Here is a 20107-nt window from a genome sequence, read left to right as displayed (position 1 = left end):
GACAACGGACCGAGCGTCCGCAGAGACTTAAGAGGGACGGAGGGAGGGCGGAGGGAGGGCGGAGGGCTCCCCCAGAGATGGGCGCCTGGGCCCAAGGTCCGCCGGAGGTGGTGACCACTCGCTCGCAGGGCATCTAGACCCGGCGGCCTCGGAGCAGCCGAGCGCGCGAGGCTCGCGGCGAGGACCCGAGGAGGGTTGGGGGCGGGGCCGGGCGGTGGGCGGGGCCGGGGCGGGGGTCGGGGCCGGGGGCGTGGCAAAGGCGGGCCGGCCTCTGGCGCCGGGGCCGAGCGCGCAGTGTCGCGCGAAGCGGGCGCCGGCCGGGCGGGAAGCCGGTCCCTCCGCACCTGCGGCTGCGTCCCGCGCGTCCCCGGCCATGGCGCACGTGCGGGCGGCGGCTCCGAGGGTCCGCCGGGACGTCCAGTGAGCTGGGGGTCGCAGGAGGGAGCCGGCGCGGGGCGGCGGGCGCGATGCCTGTCCTTCCGGAGGCGACGGCGGCGGGGCGCGCGGTGGCCCTGGCCCTGGTGCTGCTGCTCCCCGCGGGTCCGGCGGGCGCCCTGCCCCGCCTGCAGCCCGGCATGTGAGTAGCGGAGCCCCGGGCCCCTGAGCAGCTTTGTCCCTGGGGCCCTGACAAAGTTGGGCTCTTTGCCGCCCCTGGGGAGGGAGTGGTTAAGACACGGGGGTCGGGGCTTGGGTCTAGGGGCGCTTCCGTGGCGGGGCCACCTCCTCCTCCCCTTACCCTGTCGGTGACCCTCCACTCCGTCATGTGCGACCGCGCGCTCTGGCAGACGCCGCGCTCCAGTCGGGGTCCTCGTGGGCAGGGTCTGGCTAGCGAGCAGGAAGGAAGCAGCCCCTTCTCACTTCCTTCCAAAGCTGCCTCCGGGGGCCTGGGGGGCCTGTGCAGGGGCGGGGAGCGCCCAGACGCGGCGGGGGGGGGGGGCGGTAGTGGTGGTGGCTGGACGTGGTTTATGTGTTAAACACGTGCGTGCTGGGGCTGAGAGACAGAAGGAATTCAGCACCAGAATGGGCAGGAAGAGAGGGTCCGGGAGCCAGCGGAGATGAATTCAGTTTTGAAAGATGATTCCCCAACGGGCCGTTTAGCGGTCTCTCTTAACGGGCAGATCCATCCCGTGTTGGCCTCCCAGGACGGCTGGTGCCAAAGTGAGCCAGAGAGGAGGGGGAGGAGGGGAGGTGCCTGCTGGGGGCCCCCAGCCTGGGGCTCCTGCAGGGTGCTGCAAAGGGGCAGGCCAGTGGCCCGGCCCGGGTTAGGGACCCCTGCCCGGCACTCGCCCAGAGGGCCCAGTGCACCTGGTGGGGCAGAGCTGGGGGGCAGGGCAAGTCGGTGCCCCAGGACCCCCATCCCCCACCCTGGGTCTTGCTTTGCCCCAGGCAGGAAGATTTCCTTGTGGCCTTTGCATCCAGAAATGTGAGTGGCCTGAGTCCCGACTCTGCATGACTTCTGCTGGACATTTTTCTTTCCTGTGATCCCAGTGAGTTCATTTGTCCAAGGGAAGCTGCAGGCTCAGAAGGGATTATCACAGCGGCGGGCGGCCCCTGACCCTGGTTGGCATGTCACCTAGGGCTCCGGGAAGGCTCTGGCCACTCTGGGGCAAGCAGTGGGTCGCAGGAGACCTCTTTCTGCTTCCTGCTTTTCCCCAAAGCCTCCTCTACCCTGTCTCTTCCTCCCCTTCCCCCTCCTCAGGGAGCCTCCCACATGTCAGGGGTGGCTTCCCCTATGGGGGCCTGTGTCCCTGTTTCTTGGCTAGGCTTCTGTTCTCAGATGGCCCTGGGCAGACTGAGTTCTGTGACACCTCGGGGTACACCTTCCACAGCCCCATTGTCTCTGATTGTCTCTGAGGCACCTGCTGCTAGGCAGCATTGAGCTCCGCTGGCCAGCTGAACAGGGGATAGCTTTCTGCTAGGCCCCGGAGTGCTGGAAGCCGGTGGGCTCTGGGTGCCAGAATTTGCTTTTTGCTCCTTGTGCCCCAGAGGAGCAGGGGAGGGGGCCAAGAGAACAGCCGGGGTCCCTGAAAGTGCTTTGTCCTCGCTGGTCCTGTGCCCCCTGCCCCCTTCCCCTGGGGGAGGTCTGATGAGCCCGTAGGGCCCTGCACAGGCCTCCCCACTGTCTGTGACTGGTTTTCCTGGTGGGCCTCTGGGGGAGACAAAGAGAAGAGGGGTGCCGTGGAGTAGGGGTCCCACTGACCCGTGGCCCAGGGTGGCCTTTGTGGACGTGTGGGAGCTTGTGGCTGGTTCTTGGGTTCCCGCTGGCCGACCGTGTCCAGACTGAAAACCCTACAACATGTCTTTATTTATTTATTTATTTATTTATGCCTCTAAGTGCATTTCTGCTGGAAGAATGGTTGGCTTATCTTCCCGGGGCCTGGAGTGACCGCTCACTACACACAGGGCTGGCCCAGGGCTGCTGGTGGGGTCTGGGGATGGGGAGACAGTGTCCCCTACACTGGAGCTCCAACCGGCCCAGGGCTGAGCCTGCAGGCTTCCAAGTTCAAGGGTTGCGCCTGGTCCAGGGGGACGTGTGTTCGGAGGCCCACCCTGGGCTTCAAAAGGGGAGCTTGTAAAGACAGACATGACCGAGACGCTTCTGGGGAGCCTAGCCCTCCTCCTGCACAAGGGTGTGCACGCAGCCCGGCTTCGCCAGCTGGGCGGGGCTGCCTGCCTCTCCCTCCCCGCCTGCTTTTCCCCTTCCTGTCTCCTCACCCTGGGGCCATCATCCTGGGGCCTGCTGGCCTGGAACCGCCTGCCCCAAAGGGACGGCTCACGTGCCCACCTTCTCCTCGGCTCTGGGCTGAGGCGCCGGCCCCCAGGAGCCCCTCTCTGCCCGGGGGCAGATGTCCCACGGAACCGTTTGCTTTGTAGTCTGGGAATTGCCTTGCCTCTCCAGATGGGAACCAGGAGCCAACTGCAAGGACAGGCCTGTGACTGTCCTGCCACTTGGGCTGACACTTCGTCTCTATGTCCGTTCCCTCCCCCATCCCACCTCCTCCGCCCTGAAGATGGAAAAGTTGGCCCAAGCTGTGCTTCTGAAGGGCTGGGAACTCCCCGGAGGGGATCGGTGCCGCGCTCACCCCCCGTCCCCGGGAGGCCAGTGGGCAGCCAGCAGAGCGGGGACTGTTTTGGGGGGCTGTGGAGGGAGCAGCAGAGCCGGAGGGGGAGCCCAGGCCCACGGGCCTCGGGAGAAGTCACGCAGGTGACTAGGGGATGGGAGGGTGGCCCGTGGGAGTGAGCCCACAGGGTTGTGTGACCCTGAGGGTGTCCACGGGAGAGGCGAGCCCACCCCCCATCCCCTTCCTCGGAGGCTGTGGAATCTGGCTGGCCTCAAAAACTTTGTGCCTTGTCTCCCGAAATTTGAAATTTGCCTGTGTCTGGCTGGGGCAGCTGCCCCTCCCCCCACCTCCCAGGCCCCTTCTCTATAACCACCTCCTTCCCGAGCGAGGCACCCTCCTGTCCTTATTTGGGGGCGGGGGGGGTCAAGGGCACTGGGGAGCCACTGACATCAGAGGGCTCCGCCTTGCACCCCTTCCACGCTCCCTGGAGGCTCCCCGCCTTCCACACTTTGTCCCACCTGGAGCGAACTCCGTGTGCCCAGCGGGGGCAGCTCAGGGGACATCTCTGAGGCCAGGATGGCTGGGAGGTGGGGGCCTAGGAAGGGAGTCACACGGACGCGGGGGCCGTGTCACTGTTCCCGCTGACCCTCAGGCCCCTGTTGTCCAGGCAAAGCTACAATAGTCCTGTGGGTGGTATGGGGCCCCTGCAGGGTGTCTGCAGGATGTGGCCCTGTGGCCGTCCCTCCTCGTCCTCTTCCCACACCTCGAGCCTGGCCCTGCCGCAGGCCTGGGACGGGCACCGCGGGGCCTGGCCCTGCTGTGCACCCCACCCCTGGTGGCTCCACGCCCTGGACTGGGGCCTACTGACCATCTGTCCTCTGTCCCAGGCCGCACGTGTGCGCCGAGCAGGAGCTGACCCTGGTGGGCCGAACCCAGCCCTGTGTGCAGGCTTTCAGCCGAACCGTGCCCGTGTGGAAGCCGGGCTGCGGGCGGCAGGCGTGGTGCGTCAGCCACGAGCGGAGGTATGTGCGGGGGCCCCAGGTCCGGTGTGCGAGCGGGCGGCCGGGTGGGGGGGGGCTCTCCTGGTCCCAGGGCCGTCCACACCCCTTCCCGCTGCCCTGCGCCTGATGCCAAAGCTTTTCCCACCCCGGAGGGCAGCTCACAGACGGAGCATTGCTGCTCAGTGGGCCCCGCAGGGAGGAGGGAACTCTGGGAGGGTGCTCTGAGGAGGACGGAGTCCTGTGGCCGAGGCGGGGTGCTGGGGGCAGTGGCTGGCCACACGAGAGGGGAAGAGTGGGGTGCCCGGCCCGCTGAGTGCCCTGTGGGAGCTGCTTCGGCCGAGCCCTGGGCCTCGTTCCCCGGGGGAGCCAGTGCCAAACCTTTTCTTGCTCAAGATTTTATTTCAAAATCAAATTAAGGAGTGCCTTTGCATACCTCTCCTCTCTCTGGAATCTGCCCGACTGCAGAGCCGGATGGTGGGGGGGGCCTCAGCTCGGGCAGCTCCCCCATTAGGTGCAGGGAAGGTGGGAGCGGCCCTCACGTGGGGTGTGGCGTCCAGCTTCGCAGCGTGGCCTTCGAGGGTCGCCTGCGTGGCATCATCCGTGTGGGGTGCCAGCTCTCTCCGCGGACCCTTGGTGGTCTCTGAGGGCAGTGTCCCTTGTGCCAGGTGCGCCGAGGGTGGGCGCCATAGCCAGCGGGCGGGGGTAGGGATGCCGCTGCCCGTGCCGTGGGGCGTAGGGTGGCCCCTCAGCCACGGAGGGTCCTGCCCAAAGGTCAGGGGCGTCGACGCTGGGAACCGGGGGCAGAAGGAAGATGTCTGCCCTCCTGCTGCCCCCAGAGGTGTGCTCTGTGCGGTCCTCCGGGCCTCCTCCTGTGTGCGGCCACCACCATTCACAGATCAGGAATGAGGTCACGTCAGCCGTGTCCCCACGACGACCCGTGGGGAGAGGTGCTGTTTCTAGAAGCTGCCAGGGGCCCCGTGGTCCCAGGGCTGGAGCGTGGGGGGGGGGCCTACGTGTGTGCTGAGGGAGCCCCCAGGGCGGACAGTTCCCCGATTTCCCTGTCGCTGGTCCCCAGGCTGGCTTGGGTAGGGGCGGGAGCATCCGGGCACCTTCAGTCTCCTGGCGGAGCATCTGGGGCCCTGGGAGGAAAGTCCCACTGTCTGCGAGGGCCTTGCTGCCCGGTCACGTGGGGCCGGGGCCATGGGTCTCTGCCACGTTTCCTGCCAGGGAGTGGGGAGTGGTCTGTGTTCTGTGTGGGGGTCTCCTGGGAAGGCTCAGGAGGGGCCACGTGCGGAACCGGTTCCTGGCATCCTCTCCTGGCCCAGCTTGAGGTGATGGGGCTGGGGCAGTTTGGGCCCCTGGCCTGCGGGGGGTGGGGGTGCCTGGCCTGGAATGCAGCCACGTGGGCTGCTCCCCCCATGGTCCTCCACCCCACGTGGATGAGAGCTGTCTTACCACCTCTGTGTCCTGTAGGGTTTCTGCGACCTGTGCTAACCGCTTCCCTTCTGTGGGGCGCCTGCTGCGCCGTAGTGGGTGTGTCCCCTCCCGCGGTGCCACAGCCGAGCCCCACGTGCTGTCTGGGGGCAGTTGCCCACACGCCTCGTGCGGACGTTTCTCCAGTGGCCGTCGAGGCTGTGGCCTCTGCCAGGCACGGTCCCCTTCATCCTTCAGGAACGCACAGGGGCCCCAGCTTGCCTGGGTGGCCGGCCCTGCCCCCTGGCCCCCTTTCCCCATCTGCCAGCTCCTGGCGCATCAGGAGGGTCTCCCCGACAAACCACCAGCCAGCTCAGGCTGTGCCAGGGGGAGGGGCTCCCCTCCCCTGCCCTGCCCCTCCACACTCCCCTGCCCTTTGGGGGGTGTGGCCTGTGCAGGGGGAGGAGGGAGGGAAAGGGTGCTTGGAGGAGCCCGGAGCCCTCCCAGAACCCTTCCCTCCAGGCCCGCCCGACCCCGCACCCCCTGTCGCCCCTGGCCCTGCCCTAAGCCAGCTCCCCGGCGGTGGCCAGAGCCCACGTGGGGTGTCCCGTGTGGGCTGCAGGGGAGCGACGGGGCAGTAGGCCCACCAGCTGTGTCGCAGGGGTCTCTAACTCCCAAGGGCGGGGGCGCAGGGAGGTGGCAGATGGGCCGGCCGGCTCCGTTCTCCTGGCGACCGCGCGCAGCAGCACGTAGCCCCGGGAGAGGGATAAATATTTACGGCGGAAGGGCCCGAACACCGTTTGCTCTGCCAAGAGCCGTCCACTGCTGCGGTCGGTGTCTCTCCAGGCAAGCGGTTTCATGTCCTGCCGAAGTGATGTTTTGCAAAGCTCTCCTGAGCTGCTGTGTGCAGCGGGCACATGAACTCACGCTTCCGGGAAGTGGCCTGCCTTGTTGGTGGGGTCCTGGTCCCCAGGGTGGCCGTGGGTTTCCCACGGCTCCCTGCGGCCAAGCCCCAGCAGGCAGGAGGGTGTTTGCTCACCTGGAAAGGGCAGGCCGGGCCCTCGGGCCACTCCCGGGGCTCAAGGGTCCTTGACCCCATGGCTGTTGGACGAGCCCCGGTCACCTTTCCAACAGACAGCGGTGGGGCAGGGGTGGCCTCGGGTCACCCCCTTCCTTTTGTTCTGTTACTCCGCTCTCTGTCCCTCTTCCCCAGCCTTCCTGCCCACCTCCCCATGACCTGTGACCAGTCCTGTCCCGTGGACACAAGGACCTCACAGCCAAGGACAGGGGCTGAGCTCCCGGTCCCGCGTTAGTTTCCTGTTGCTGCTGTAACAGGTTGTGACAGACTGTGGGGGCGGGGCTTCAGTGTTCTCTGCCTGGGGGCCTGAGACCCAGGTGTGGGCACAGCTGGTTCCTTCTGTCCCAGGCCTCTCCCTGCCCCGGGCCCTGGTGGTGGCCGTGTCCTGGCTCACACCTGCCTCTCCCCAGTCTCTGCCGCGGTGGTCACGTGGCCCTCCAACGGTGTGTCTGTGACCGTTCCCTGTCTTCCGAGGACATCAGTCCTTGGACTGCAAGCCCACCCGAAGTCAGTACGGGCTCCTCTCAGTTTGTTTCCATTGGGAAAGACCCTGCTTTCAAATAAGGTCAGCAGTCTTCGCCTCTAGGTGAGAAAAGAGAGGCCGGGCTGGGGCAGTTAGCTGTCCGTCTGGCTGACCGTCACCGGGTAAGGGTGGAGGTGGGCGGGGCAGGGATGAGGAGGGAGAATCCGTTGTAACTCACTCTGAACAAGGGGGAATGGAGCTTTCCGGAATGGCAGAGACCCTTCCGAAGGCTGAGGCCCGGCAGAAGTGGAGCCAGGATGTAGGAGCCTGGGGCTGTGGGGTGCCACTGAGACGGGGGGCTGTGTGGGCGATGTGGGACCAAGGCACTTCTGCCCCCCACCCTGGCTGCGGCTCCAAGGTCAAGGCCGCGGGGCGAGTCCCAGGACCGTGGGAGGTGGACCCCTTGACCACTGCTCCTCCAAGGCCACCCTGTGGGGCCTGCTGCTGTGCAGAGAAGCAGGGTGGAGGCTGGGGTTGGCCAGCCCGCCATGCAGAGGGTGGCCCCAAAGGTCCTGGGGCTGCAGGTGGCCTGGGGCAGCCTCCAGGGGAGCTGGTCTCTTTCTGGTTTAGTCAACGCCCTCCTATGGGCACTGCCCGTGCCAGGCCCCAGACTGGCCAGACCCCGGTGCCTCCTTCCAGCGTGGACCCCCTCCCAGCTCCTGCTTGGGGCTCTGTCTCTCTCCGCTCAGCCTTTGTGAGAGCTGCCCCCATCCTGAACAGGAACCGGCCTTGGACCCAGGCCGCCCTGTCCCGTCTCCTCTGAGGGTCCCTCCCGCCTGCTCCCCTCTGACGGCAGTGCTGTGTGTGACCACAGTCTGGCCCCTCTGCTGTTGTCCACAGCTGTCCTCCCGGTCACCCTGGGTCCTCGGCTCAACCCTCCACTCCGCAGGTGGGGAAGAGGGCCCTCGCAAATCGCGAGCGCTCGGGGTGGTCCTGCTGTCTGGTGTACTGGGAGCCTGGGGTCTGAACTGGCACTATCCAGGGCACAGCCTGCCTAGCACTGGGCACCTTGGAAGCCACTCTTGGTCCTCGGCTGGACATTTCGAGTCTGACCCCGAAGGCCTCAAACCTGGCCTGGGGCCAGACGTGGGATGCTATGCCCGTCCTGACGCTGGCTTGGAGCTGGGCCCCAGCAGGGGCGGAGAGGGAAGGGGGCAGCAGCCCCACGGGCGGAGCTGGCCGGGGCCATTGGTCCTGGCTCCAGGGCAGCCACGTGTGCCCTGCTGCCCCTCTTCGTGCGGGTGTGGCTCACAGACCTTCCCCCCACCTCGGAGCCTGGACCTGAAGGGAACAGTCGGGGAGTCAGTGTGGGGAGGGGTGGGTGGGCGAGAGCCAAAAGCAGCGGGACGTGCCGCCAGAGCTGTGTCTCCACGGTAAACGTTTCCCTTCTCCCTTCTTTTCTAGAACCATCTACTACACGGGCCACAGGCAGGTGTATGCCATGGAGGCGCAGACCGTGTTCAGGTGCTGCCCCGGGTGGAGCCAGCAGCCCGGTGACCAGGGCTGCCTCTCCCGTGAGTGTCCTCCCCCAGCACTAAATCTGTGCCTCAGAAGAGGCCGCGTCTGAAGGGATCGTCCTCCAGCGGTGGGGGTAGAGACCCTGTCTCTGCACTTGGTGGCACTTCTCACAGCGTGAGAGTTCCCCACTCTGCCCCCCACCCAGGCTGTAGAACAGAATAATAGAAGAGGAGTGGTGAGCTCCGTAGGCTGATGCGGGCGGGGGCCAAGGAAAGAGGGCTGGGGCTGGTGGGGGCTCCGAGCGGAGGGTGAGGGGCTGTCGGCCAGGGCCTGGCATCTGGGAGAGGGGTCTGAGGGCAGCCCCGGGACCACGCGGTGGTGTGTGTGGGCTCAGGAACCTCTTCAGGGCCCTGTCACGGAGCCAGCCCACACCCCTGCTCTTGGGTCTTGTGGGCCTGTGTTCCCAGGAGGGCCCGGGGCTGGGCGGTGGCCCCCGGCCTCTGTGGACATTCGAGACGGCAGCTCTTGTCCTGCCTCCCGTCCTAGAGCCATGGGCCTCAGACTCCCCAGGTGCCTGGTGGAGGTTTGTCACTGCCTCCCTCAGAGAGAGGGGGTCCTGATCGACGCAGGAGGGACGGGGAGCCCGTGTGTCAGCACACGAGAGCCTCACTGTGATGCCTCTGCTTCTCGAAAGGAAGGGGGGTCACAGCTGTGGAGTCTGGCGGCAGAGGGTATTTGGGAAGCCGTTCCTGGCCTGTGGGTGTGGGCACAGGTGGGCCGGCAGGTGGGTGTGGGCACCGGAGGGTGTGGGGACAGGTGTGTGCGGGGACAGTTGGGCCAGCAGGTGGGTGTGGGCACCGGAGGGTGTGGGGACAGGTGTGTGCGGGGACAGTTGGGCCAGCAGGTGGGTGTGGGCACAGGAGGGTGTGGGGACAGGTGGGCCAGCAGGTAGGTGTGGGCACAGGAGGGTGTGGGGACAGGTGGGTGGGCAGTTGGGGTAACTGGGTAAGAGGAGGCCGCGTCCCTTCCCAGAGAGGTGGCCTCGGAGGCCTGGCCTCCCCTGAAACAATGCCGTGGCGCCCCCTGATGTGAGGCGACGGACAGGGCCATGCTGCGGCGGTGGCTGGGGGGTCTCGGCTCCCCTCTGCTGGGATGGGAACCAGACTTGGGGGGCCGTGTTCCAGCCTGTCTCTGCCCCTGGGCCCCCCTCCACACATGGGGAACGTGGGAGCCGCTGAACAGGGGCAGAGAGTTTTTACACGAACTCCAGTTGGAGAAGGGGAAGAGAAGGATGGTGGGTGCTGTTTTCTGGGAGAGGAAATGAATAATTCTCCCCAGGAAGGGAGCAGGAGGGAGGAGGCGAGGAAGCAGCTCCACCTCCCTGTGGGCAGGAGAGCCTGGTGGGGGGGGGATGCGGAGGGAAACGCCTGGATGCTGGCCAGCCTCCCCACCTCCCTGTGGGCAGGAGAGCCTGGGGGGACGAGGTGGGGGCGCCTGGATGCTGGCCAGCCCCCCACCCCCCGGCGGCGGCCCTTCTCCCCACGCCCTCTGATCGCTCTCTGATCGTGGTGATGTGTGTGTTCCCTGCTTCCGGCTTCTAGGAAAACAAAGGGGTCTGCTGAGTGGGGGTGCAGACATCAAAGCCAAGGCTCCTGGTTTCCGCTGTGAGGCCGGGGCTCCTCAGACCTGCCAGAGGCGTCCCTACCAATCTGGTGGGTGACGGGGGCGGGCGGAGGAGGTGCGGGTGGGGGTGAGGAGCGTGGCCTTTTACACCTGGGAGGGGACACGGATGTATAGCCACATGGTGGCCCGGGGGTGGGGGGCCCTCTGGGCTTGGCTTCCTGGTTTGGGGGGACTGGCGTGTGGCCCATCACAGGCAAGGCCAGGGGGAGCCCGGGTGCAGGCCGGGGTCTGTACCCCACGTTCCCACAGCCCAGGCTCATGAGCTGGGGTCCCATAACCCTTGGTTTTACCCGTGTCTCAGAGAGACCATCCCAGAGGCAGGGCCAGGGAGCAGCCGCGGGGCCCAAGGGCCGGCCAGACCCTGGGAGGCCCTGTTGGCCTCTCTCCATGGCAGAGACGGGGCCCAAATGCTGGCTTTTCAGGGATGGGAGGCCAATTTCAGCAGAGGCGTTCAGGGCCAGCGGCCACCACGGTCTGCCCTGCCCGGTCTGGCTCCACTGGCAGGAGCGGGGATGCGGTAGAGGGGCAGAGTGGCCTTGGCCTTGCAGAGGTGGAGGAGATCGGCTGCGGTCAGGGCTGTGGCGGTGAGGACATTGTGGGGGGGCGGGTCTCGGCCACAGTGCCTGGCCTTGGTGGTCCCGGTTGTCACCGGTCTCCGCGTATATCCTGAACTGGAGGCTTTGCCTTTCTTGACTGTTTTTTTTTTTTTAATTTTTTATTTTTTTAATGTTTATTTATTTTTGAGACAGAGAGACAGACAGACAGACAGACAGAACACGAGCAGGGGAGGGGCAGAGAGAGACTGAGACAGAATCTGAAGCAGCTCCAGCCTCCGAGCTGTCAGCACAGAGCCCCATGCGGGGCTCGAACTCACAAACTGTGAGATCATGACCTGAGCTGAAGTCGGATGCTTAGCCGACTGAGCCACCCAGGCGCCCCTCGGTTGTTTTTAAAGGATCATTTTTAGTGCAGGATTTACTTATTTACGTATTTGGGTTTTATCTGTTTATTTGAATGTTCCAGAAAGAGCCCTGTGATCCAGCCTCTCCGGACACCCACTTGTTCCCCGGTGTCTGGGCTGCCGGCATGGGAAGGGGAGGGACTGGGGGGTTCACATGGGGAGGGTCCTGAGCCTGGGACCCTGCCCCCTGTCGCTCAGCTCCCACCGAGCTCTGGGAGGTGAGGCCTGACGGGAGGCTGGTTGCTCGAGGATGCTGATGTGATGGGGTGTGAAGGGGAGCGCAGAGCCAGCTGGGGCTTCGGGGTGGCTTTGGGGTGCAGATGGGCAGGGGAGGCCCGGGGGTGGGGTGGGGGTGGGAGCATTCCGGGAGCCTACTGGGGCCCCGAGCAGGAGGAAGTGTAGCGGATGGCGGGGGGTGGCAGAGGAAGGCGGGAGCACATGTGGGAGCACCGCCGTGGCTGGGGAAGGTGGGCTCAGCACAGGGAGTGTGCTTCCTGCTGTGACCTCTTCCGGGCTGAGCAGGTGCCCAGAGCCCCCAGCGCCCGGGAGGCCCTGCCCTGGGGGGTCAGGTGAGTGTCTGCGGGGCTGCCTTTGGCCTCTCCATGGGCTTCCTGTGGTGGCAGGGCTGGGGCAGGGTCTCTGGGCTCCCGAGTGCGAGTGCTGACGGGGTGCCGGGCCCCACTTGGGAGGGGTGCCCGCTTCCCTGGGGTCCGGATCCTCTGACCTTGTCCCGTTCCTCTGGTGGCTTCCGGCACCTTCCCTCGGTCCCAGTGCAGAGTGTCTGTGGCCCAGGGGGAGTGGGAGGTGGTCAGGCTGGGACAGGGCAGGGAGCAGCCCCCGCCCTGCTCCACCAGCCTCGTGCCCTGGAAGTGTAGCTGTGTGCGGGCCGACGTCCGGGCCCCCCGTGCGTTCGTGTGGGATCGAGGAGGGGGCCTAACGCCGTCTGGGAGAAGGGCAGGAAGCTTCTAATGGCCGTCATGATTGCTCAGAGACCCACTAAGCGGCATTTGTGACCTGGAGGTGACCGAAAAGGAAAAGTGCTGGCTGGGTGGGGCGCGTTGCCTGGTGCCCGGGGGGCTTCCCCGGGTCCACATGGCTCCCCTCTGCGTGCGTCCCCAGGGCAGCCTGGCGCGGACCCCGTCTGCCGTCGGGGTGCCAGATTCCTGCCCAGCGGCTCTCGCCAGTCCCCGTCTCTCCCAGTCAGGTGCAGATTCTGCCTAGACCCCCTGAGACCCTGGGTCCTGGCTCCCCCTCATCAAAGGCAGGCCTGAGTGTGAAGGTGGGTGTCTGGCCTGACCCTGACATGCACGCACCTAGGAATGCGGTGCCGAGAATACGTTCTGTGGCTCCCCGATCTCTGTCCGTATAGGGCTGGGCTCCGGCCATCTGAGGAGGCCACAGGATGCAGAGGCAGGGCCCTAGCAGGTGCTGGGAGCCGCACCAGAGGGGTTCTGCGGTCCTGGCAGTTCTGGTTCCTTTGTTGCAGGACTTCTCAGAGCATTTAACATGCTAATGTGCCCTGAGGATTCCTGAGACAGACCGTGGTGTTCCCAACCAGTTCTTTCTTTGAAAAGAAAGGAGGAAGACACAACAAAGTCGAAACTGTAAGCAGGGTCCTTAAAGCAGGCCCTGGGAAACACCGACGCAGCTGATCCACTGGACGGACGTCTGTGCGGGGCCGACGCGGTGCCCGGCGCTGCTCTCAGGCAGAGGCTCCTGGGGCTGCTGTCCTGGGGCAGGTGGACACGCGGGAAAGCTTGCAAGCAATGCTGTGCGGGCTGGTGAGACGCGCTCTGGAGAACGCGGAGGTGGGGAAGGGACCGCAGGCCGGGCGGGGCAGGGCGGGCCTTGGAACGGCTCAGATTTACTCCCTGGAGGCCAGAGGTGTCCAGTCTAGGTGCGCGTGGGGGTCCTTCCTTCGTCCGCTGGCTTGTGGCCGCGTCAGCCCCCTCCTGCCTCCTCCCTGCCTGTGTCATCTCCTCTCTCCTAGCAGCGCCTGCCCTGCTCCGAGTGGGCTCGGGCTCTACCTTGGTCACACCCGCAAACACTCTATTTCCAAACGGGGTCGCTTTCTGAGGTCCCGGGGCCCTTGTAAGGACAGGGAGCCAGGGCAGGGTCTGAGTGGGGCAGGGACACGGTCTGCTGTGGAGGGCAGAGGCAAAGTCGAGGAGCCACCTCGGGGCTGGCCCTGGGGGATCAGGGAGCATGGTGAGAAGGGGTCGGACTCTGGGTGCGTGGACAGTGGGAACTGCGTCTGGAAGCCGTGGCCGTGGCTGGGGGCCCAGGACCTCAGAGCCCTCTGGACCCCCGTGTGAGCCCAGAGTGCGTGGGACAGCCGTGCCCTTGACTCTGAGCAGACCCTCAGAGATGACCGGGTCCTGGGGAGGACACTGTGGAGTGACCACCCGGAGCTTTCTCCACGGGCTTCCCGAGCCCCATCTTGGTCACTCATGCCTTCTTGCTGCCCGGGGGATGCCGGGGGAGCTAGAAAAAGTTTGTGGCCTGTGAGGGCTTCACATCAGTAGGGGAGGGACTGACATGGTTCGTTGTCACCGGAGCCCAGAACAGGCTGTGGGGCTGGCCGGGGGACGGAAGCCCAGGCTGCTGACTGCCTGGCAGGCTGGCCCTATAGCTCTCCCTCCCGGGACGGCCGCCGCCTCCTCTGGGCCCCGCTGGTGGGGGCGTTAGGGAAGGAGCAGCCGGGGGGCAGCCGCGAGGCCTGGGGACGGCCGCCCTCTGCTTTCCTGCCTTGACGCTCACTTTTCCGTTTCCGTTCTGGACGTGTGTCAGCCCGCGCCCAGCGTGGGAATTTGGAGAGCTGGCGTCCTGGCCCTCCTGTCCTCCGTGTGGACGTAAGCGCCCACAGGGTCGCTAGGGGTGGGTACGCTGTCCTGCTGTGACCCCCCACCCCCAGGTCTCTCGCACCCGGTCACACGCAGCCCCGCACGGTGCTGTGCCTGGCACACGTTCGCACTTGTGCACACGCGTGCCCTGGGCCAGCATGCTGTCCACCCAGGCCAGCTGACCTGCCTCGCGGCCTCACACACGCGCCCGTGCATGCGAGTGTGCTCACACTCCCACATGCGTGTGCACACAATCCCGTGCTCACGTGGATGGTCTCACACGTGCTGACACGCTCATCCTGAGACAGGCGCACACACGTGTGCTGTGTGCTCACACACGCACAAATGCGCCTGCACACACGTGCTCGTGCTCACATGCACGCGCATGCACCCGTGCTGCTCACCGGTGTGAGCACTGCACGCCCACGGGGGTATGCTCGCACCCGTACTCGCAGCCCCCGGCACTCACACTGACCACGCGCTCCTCCCCCGGGCCTCCAGCACAGGCCTGTGGCGGGCGCGTGCCCGCGGCGGCGCCCGTGGAGTCCCCAGGCCCCAGGGCAGGCACTGGCTCGGTTCTTCCTCCGGAGCTTGTTGCTGGAGTGCCTCCCTCCCCGCCGCGAGGGTCCGGGATGGGCGGAGGTTGGGGTGGGGGCCCGTGGTCCTGGCCTCTAGCCCCTAGCCAGCAGGTTTGGGGACAGACCAGGGACAGAGAGACGGAAGGGGGGGGGAACTCAGGGCCTGTCCTGTCCCCTGGGCTGCCGGGGAAGCGCCTCTCTCCCGCAGCCCCCCTTTGCTGTGAGGTGGGCACTGTGGTTCCCACACCTGGCCACCCCGCGGCTTTGCTGGATGAGCGGAGGACCGCCCTGAGCCACGGCGCTGATCCACCTGCCCTGCGGGGCGACCCAGGGCCAGTGTCGTCCTCGCTGTCACCCCCTTTGTCTGCGCTCTCCCCCACCCAGGGTTGTTCGAACCCCTAAGTGCCTCCCTCGATGGCAGATGGAGGTGCTTTGCGCCGGGTCCAGCCCTGACTCCCCTGGCCTCCAGGGCCGGTTGCTGGAGAAGTGTTGGGGACAGGCGTGTCCTCCTGGGGTCCCACCGTGCTGTGTGTGCCCCGCAGTCCTGGGAAACTTTCCTGGGCACCCGGCTGCGTCTCACAGACCCTCCCTCCGGCTGGCCTGGCGGGCTTTGGCCACAGGCAGGACGCTGCCGGGTGCTGGTGTCGCTGCTATCCTTGCTAAGGCTGGGAGCTGGGGACCAGCCGTCATCGGATTGATAGGCTGCATTTGGGGTGGCCTCTCTGACCTTTCCTTGAGCCTGGCCCACACTGGGAGCCTATGTGGGCGGTTTTGTTGAGTCCCCACGTCCACCACGTGTCTCGGTGGGGGGCTGATCCCAGGTTCCAACCTTGGAGCTGTGGCCCAGAGAGCCCCCTTCCAGGCTCCGTCCTGGAGAAGATGAGGGTTCAGCACTGGGCATGCGTGGGGTGCAGGGTGGGGCTGAGGTCGCCTGCAGGTCTGCTCAGGATGTGACCTCAGACCCATCCCATGGACAGGCGTGCCCCTCCTCTGGGGATGCCGTGGGGGAGCTGGCGGAGGGATGGGGCTCCGCTACTCCTGGCTCAGCCCTCGCCGCGGAGGGAGGACAGAAGCCAGAGGCGTCCGCAGGGGATGTGCGCAGGAGGCCGGCAGCCGGAGTCAGCAGGGTCACAGGCGGGGCACTGAGTCCTGGGTCTGAGTTGGTTGCCCCAGCCCCGGCCTCCTCCAGCTGCAGAATGCACGTAGGGTCTCCGGGCCGCTTCGGCAGAGGGGCCCAGGGAGGGGCTCATTCCCAGCGCTGGCCTGGAGAAGGCCGACGTTCGCCACCCACGGTTGGTGACCTTGGCCGCGTGCTCAGAGCCTGCGGGTGGGTGGCCTGGCAAGACCAGGAGTAACTCGCCAGCCTGGATCACACCTGTCCCGCCTGAGGCCACTCTACTGTCCAGCAGAGGAAGGGAAGAGGAGGGGCCGTGGGCTCGACGACAGAGGGGCCCTTCTGGGGGCGAGGCCTGGGCCTGCGTGCGGGAACCCAGCCACAGTGGAGGGGCCGGGCCCGCATGGAGGGGGCGGGGCCGTGTGGAGGGGCGGGGCCGGCGCGGAGGAGGGCGGGGCAAGTGGCCTGGCAGATACTGCGCCCGCTGCACGCATGGGGAGTTCCAGCCAAGCGCACCTGTTTCTTGCCTCCCACCTCGAGAGAAAGGGGCGCTAAGATGCCACGGAAGATGTCCACACGTGCCGCCCTCACCCTGGGGACTGCGCTCCCGGGATCTGCCATCCTGCTGACTGGACGCCCCTCAGGGCCCTGCCAGCCTGAGGATATGGGCAGAGCCTCCCTCTTTCTCCCCAGAGCCAAGGCCTGGGCCGGGGAGGGGCTGGAACGCTCGGTGAACCGTCACCGTCCTCGAACCTCCAGCCCGCACTCTGTACACCAGAGCAGTGTTCCCCCTTTTCTCCCCAGATCGTGGGCGAGGAGACCGGTTCAGGCCTGGCAGCTGCTGCGGGTAGCGTGTGCGGCTTCAGACTGAGGCAGTGGTGTGGCGGGGACCCTTGGTCGTGTGAACGTCGCTAAGAATGTTGTATTCGATGTGTGCAAGTCGTGGAGCTTGACAGGACTTTCTGACCCACTGGCTAATATCAGACCGGAGCTTGAACGCCTGTGCACAACACCCAAGCCGCCTGCCTTGCCCGCTAAGGCATCTGGACTGTGGGGCGGTGTGTGCACGGTGGTTCCTGGGGGGCTTCTCCAGCCACGCGGGACTCCCCCGGCTCGGCCCTCCCTCTGCCTGCTTGGCCCTCAGAGAACAGAGCCACCCAGCGGCAGCAGACCCGTGGGTGCCGTGGGCCTGGGTCACCTCTGCCTGCCCTGGCATTTCTCACTCTCTCGAGGCAACCGGTTCCTTCCAGGGCCCCTGAGGGTCCTGTGGGCACAGTCCTGGCCCCCCTGACAGCCTGAAGGGGCGTCCCCAAGCCGAGCCTCTGTGGCGACCCCGGACCGTAGTAGGAATTCATAAAATTCATTTAAAAAAATGAGCTAATGTTGGGGCGCCTGGGTGGCTCAGTCAGTTAAGCATTCGACTTCGACTCAGGTCATGATCTCACTGTTTGTGGGTTTCGAGCCCCGGTTCAGGCTCTGCACTAACAGTGTGGATGGAGCCTGCTAGGTATTCTCTCTCTCAAAATAAATAAATAAACCGGGGCGCCTGGGTGGCTCAGTCTGTTAAGCGTCCAACTTCGGCTCAGGACATGATCTCTCGGTTCGTGGGTTCGAGCCCCACTTTGGGCTCTGTGCTGACAGCTCAGAGCCTGGAGCCTGTTTCAGATTCTGTGTCTCCCTCTCTCTCTCTGACCCTCCCCCGTTCATGCTCTGTCTCTCTCTGTCTCAAAAATAAAAATAAACGTTAAAAAAAATTAAAAAAAAATAAAAAAATGAACTAACGTGAAGCGTTAAACACATCTGTTCCTTGGAAATCCCGAAGTCGTTTTGCGAGGCATCTGTCCAGCCTTCAGTAACAGCCACGCGTCGAGTTTTCACGTGTTTTGTTTCCAGGTCTCTTACTGGGTCCTTCTTCCTATCTACCTGTTCCTTTCCCACACAGGGAGCCTCCCTCTTCATTGTGCGGGTGTCAAACATGCTCATTTGAAAGCCAGGCTCTGGCTCCTGTGCTCTGTCTGCCTGGGGCGGGGGGGGGGCAGTTCTTCAGTGTTTGCTCGTGCGGCCTCTTCCCTCAGCTGCTGGGGTGGGGGGGGGTTCCTTGGGGGGCCTGTCCCCTTGGACAGGGGCGGGTCCTCAGCCAAGCCTGCAGCCTTCCTTTCAGTGGGGGGCTGTTCCCCTGCTGGCCCTGACTCCTTCCCCACCTCCTCAAGAAAGTGGGGGGTGGTGTTGCAGGCTCTGGTGGTGTTGGGCCAGTGCATGACCCAAGACAGAACAGAGCTGGACCCTGATCTGGTGGCAGGGTTGGGACTGCCGGCCCGGGAAACCTCCTCCCCTCTCCCCCCGCCCCCCCCCCCCCCCCCACCAGCCAAGGTTCAAGGGCTCGGGCTTCAAGACGTAGTCTGGGCTTTGCTGTCTGTGAGGTGAGGATCTGGGTCCCATCCAGCTCTAGGCCTGGCCTTATGGGGAGACTTAAGGGACCGTCCCCAGGGTCGCTGGTGGCTGGGCTGGGGCTGCCCCTAGGCTGTGGCCCCTTCTCACACACCTTCTCTCCTCTCTCCACAGCCCGGTGCAGCGCTGGCTTCTGTTTTAACGGCGGTCACTGCGCGCCCAGCTCAGTCCAGCTGTGCCGCTGTCCCCGAGGGTTCCAGGGTCCCCGCTGTCAGTACGGTGAGTGGACGGCCGGGCATTCTCTCATCCCCTCACCCTGCTCCCTGCGGCTCATCTGAAGTTGTTGGGAGGAGGGGGAACCCTGAGACCCCCTTCCTCCACCGATGCCTCCACACCCCTTCATCTTAGGGCCTGTCCAGTTGTGGCCTCCCCTGGAGAGATGGGCAGGGACCGGCCGGGCTACTGGGCGGCCAGGAAGCGGCCCGTCCCAGGGTCTGCAAACGGCATTCCTGCCTTGCTGGAGGCTCCAGCGTCCCCAAAGATGGGGGACAGCCAGGGTCCTATCGGGGGCGACTGGTTCAGTAAAACTGGGCACAGCTGTAAAGTGACGTGTCACGAAAACCCAGCCACGCTACACGCTGTTAAATAGCAGAAACTCAACGGAGCGAATTTCAGAGATCGAATTGGCTTTAGGAATCGATTCATGAACCGGGCAGAATCCCATATAACAAGGGGGAGGGGAGCTCCCGGGGGCTACAGAAAGGAAAGGTTTTTAAAGAGAGAGAGAAAGGGCAGGAAAAAGGAAATCGTCAGCCAAGAACCCTGGCTGCAGGCAAGGGGGGCCTCCTAAGGGGAGCGGAATCTGCCGGTTTGCTTCCTTGTGCCAACCAGGGTTCCCGCGATGACCCCCCCCCCCCCGGGGCTTTGAGCTGCAGTCAGGTTGGGTCTTGGGTCGTACACTACGTGGTGCCATTTTGGGGGCCTGCGGTTTTCCTTTTAACAACGTGCCGTCGGGGTGCTGGGAGGGGGGTTGGGCCTTGGAGCAGACGTGCGGGTGACGGGGTTTCTGTAAGGAAAGGGAGTACAAGTGCGTGAAAACGCGTCACAGGAACCCCCGCAGACATTCATCCTAATCTCTCTGCGACGGATCAGCGAGAGCTCCCCTCTCCGGGGTTTCCTGCTCGGTCCGGGGTGCCTTCATTGAACGTGTAGCTTTCCGGGTCCTGTCGCCACGGGGCGCAGAGCCACGGCCGCCGGGGGAAGTGAAGTACTCCCGACGGCTTCCGGTGCTTTGAACTTGCTCCTGGTGAGCGGCTGGGGGCTTCTTTGAGGGCGTTCGTCCTGCACCATGCTTCAATGCTTCGGATGCCCAGCAGGCAGCCAGGGGGAGGGTGGGCATCAGGAAATCGTAGGGAGCAGGAGGCTCTCTGTTTATAGAGGAGACCCAGCCCTCTCTCTGGTCCCTGCATGTTCACCTGTGGTGGCCCCCCTGCTGTGCCCAGCATGGGCTGAGGGTAGGGGTCCTGGGGAGACAGGTGCCGGTAGCTGAGGGTGCTGACCATTGCACAAGCTGGCGGGTTGGTGGCTTTTCTGATACCCTCTGTTAGCTGGAAGTTTCTCTGCTCAGCCAGCTCCTCAGTCCCGCTGCTTCATGGGCTCTGTGTGCTGGGAGGACCGATGCCTGGGCCAGGGAGTGAGGCCCGCTGTCTCTCAAGCCCTCTGGGTGCTGGGGGGCCTGCCCTGTGCCCTCTAGGACCCTGAGCCCCTCTGTGGGCTGTGACCCCCCCGCCCCAGGCAGGCTGGAGAAAGAGACACATCTTGGTCCTGGGGTGGGCTGGCTTTGGGGCCGTTGCTGGGTCAGGGATGTGACTTACCAAGTCGGCAGCACGGATGCTCTGTGGTCCCTGCCGCGGGGGGAGGGCAGTGAGGGGATGCTGGAGTGTGGCCTGTCTTTGGTCACGTCCTCCAGGAAGCAGCTGGGGACACCTGCCCTGACCCCCTCAGG

The 20107-nt window shown here is 65.3% G+C and overlaps 1 protein-coding gene across 3 annotated transcripts in view; it reads left to right on the top strand.

The window, feature by feature from the left end:
- The first annotated feature begins 306 nt into the window (after window positions 1-306).
- The window catches only part of MEGF6 (multiple EGF like domains 6), an 86095-nt gene continuing 66294 nt past the window's right edge, over window positions 307-20107 (top strand). For all 3 annotated transcript variants that reach the window (XM_043573601.1, XM_043573600.1, XM_043573599.1), the window contains exons 1-4: window positions 307-577; window positions 3950-4084; window positions 8482-8591; window positions 18277-18381. In XM_043573601.1, coding sequence (XP_043429536.1) covers window positions 468-577; window positions 3950-4084; window positions 8482-8591; window positions 18277-18381 — 460 coding nt within the window. In that variant the 5' untranslated portion in view covers window positions 307-467. The remainder of the gene's footprint in view (window positions 578-3949; window positions 4085-8481; window positions 8592-18276; window positions 18382-20107) is intronic.

Source organism: Prionailurus bengalensis, chromosome C1 (assembly GCF_016509475.1).
Source record: "Prionailurus bengalensis isolate Pbe53 chromosome C1, Fcat_Pben_1.1_paternal_pri, whole genome shotgun sequence".
Taxonomy (NCBI): domain Eukaryota; kingdom Metazoa; phylum Chordata; class Mammalia; order Carnivora; family Felidae; genus Prionailurus; species Prionailurus bengalensis.
This window is presented reverse-complemented; position numbering and strand designations above follow the sequence as displayed.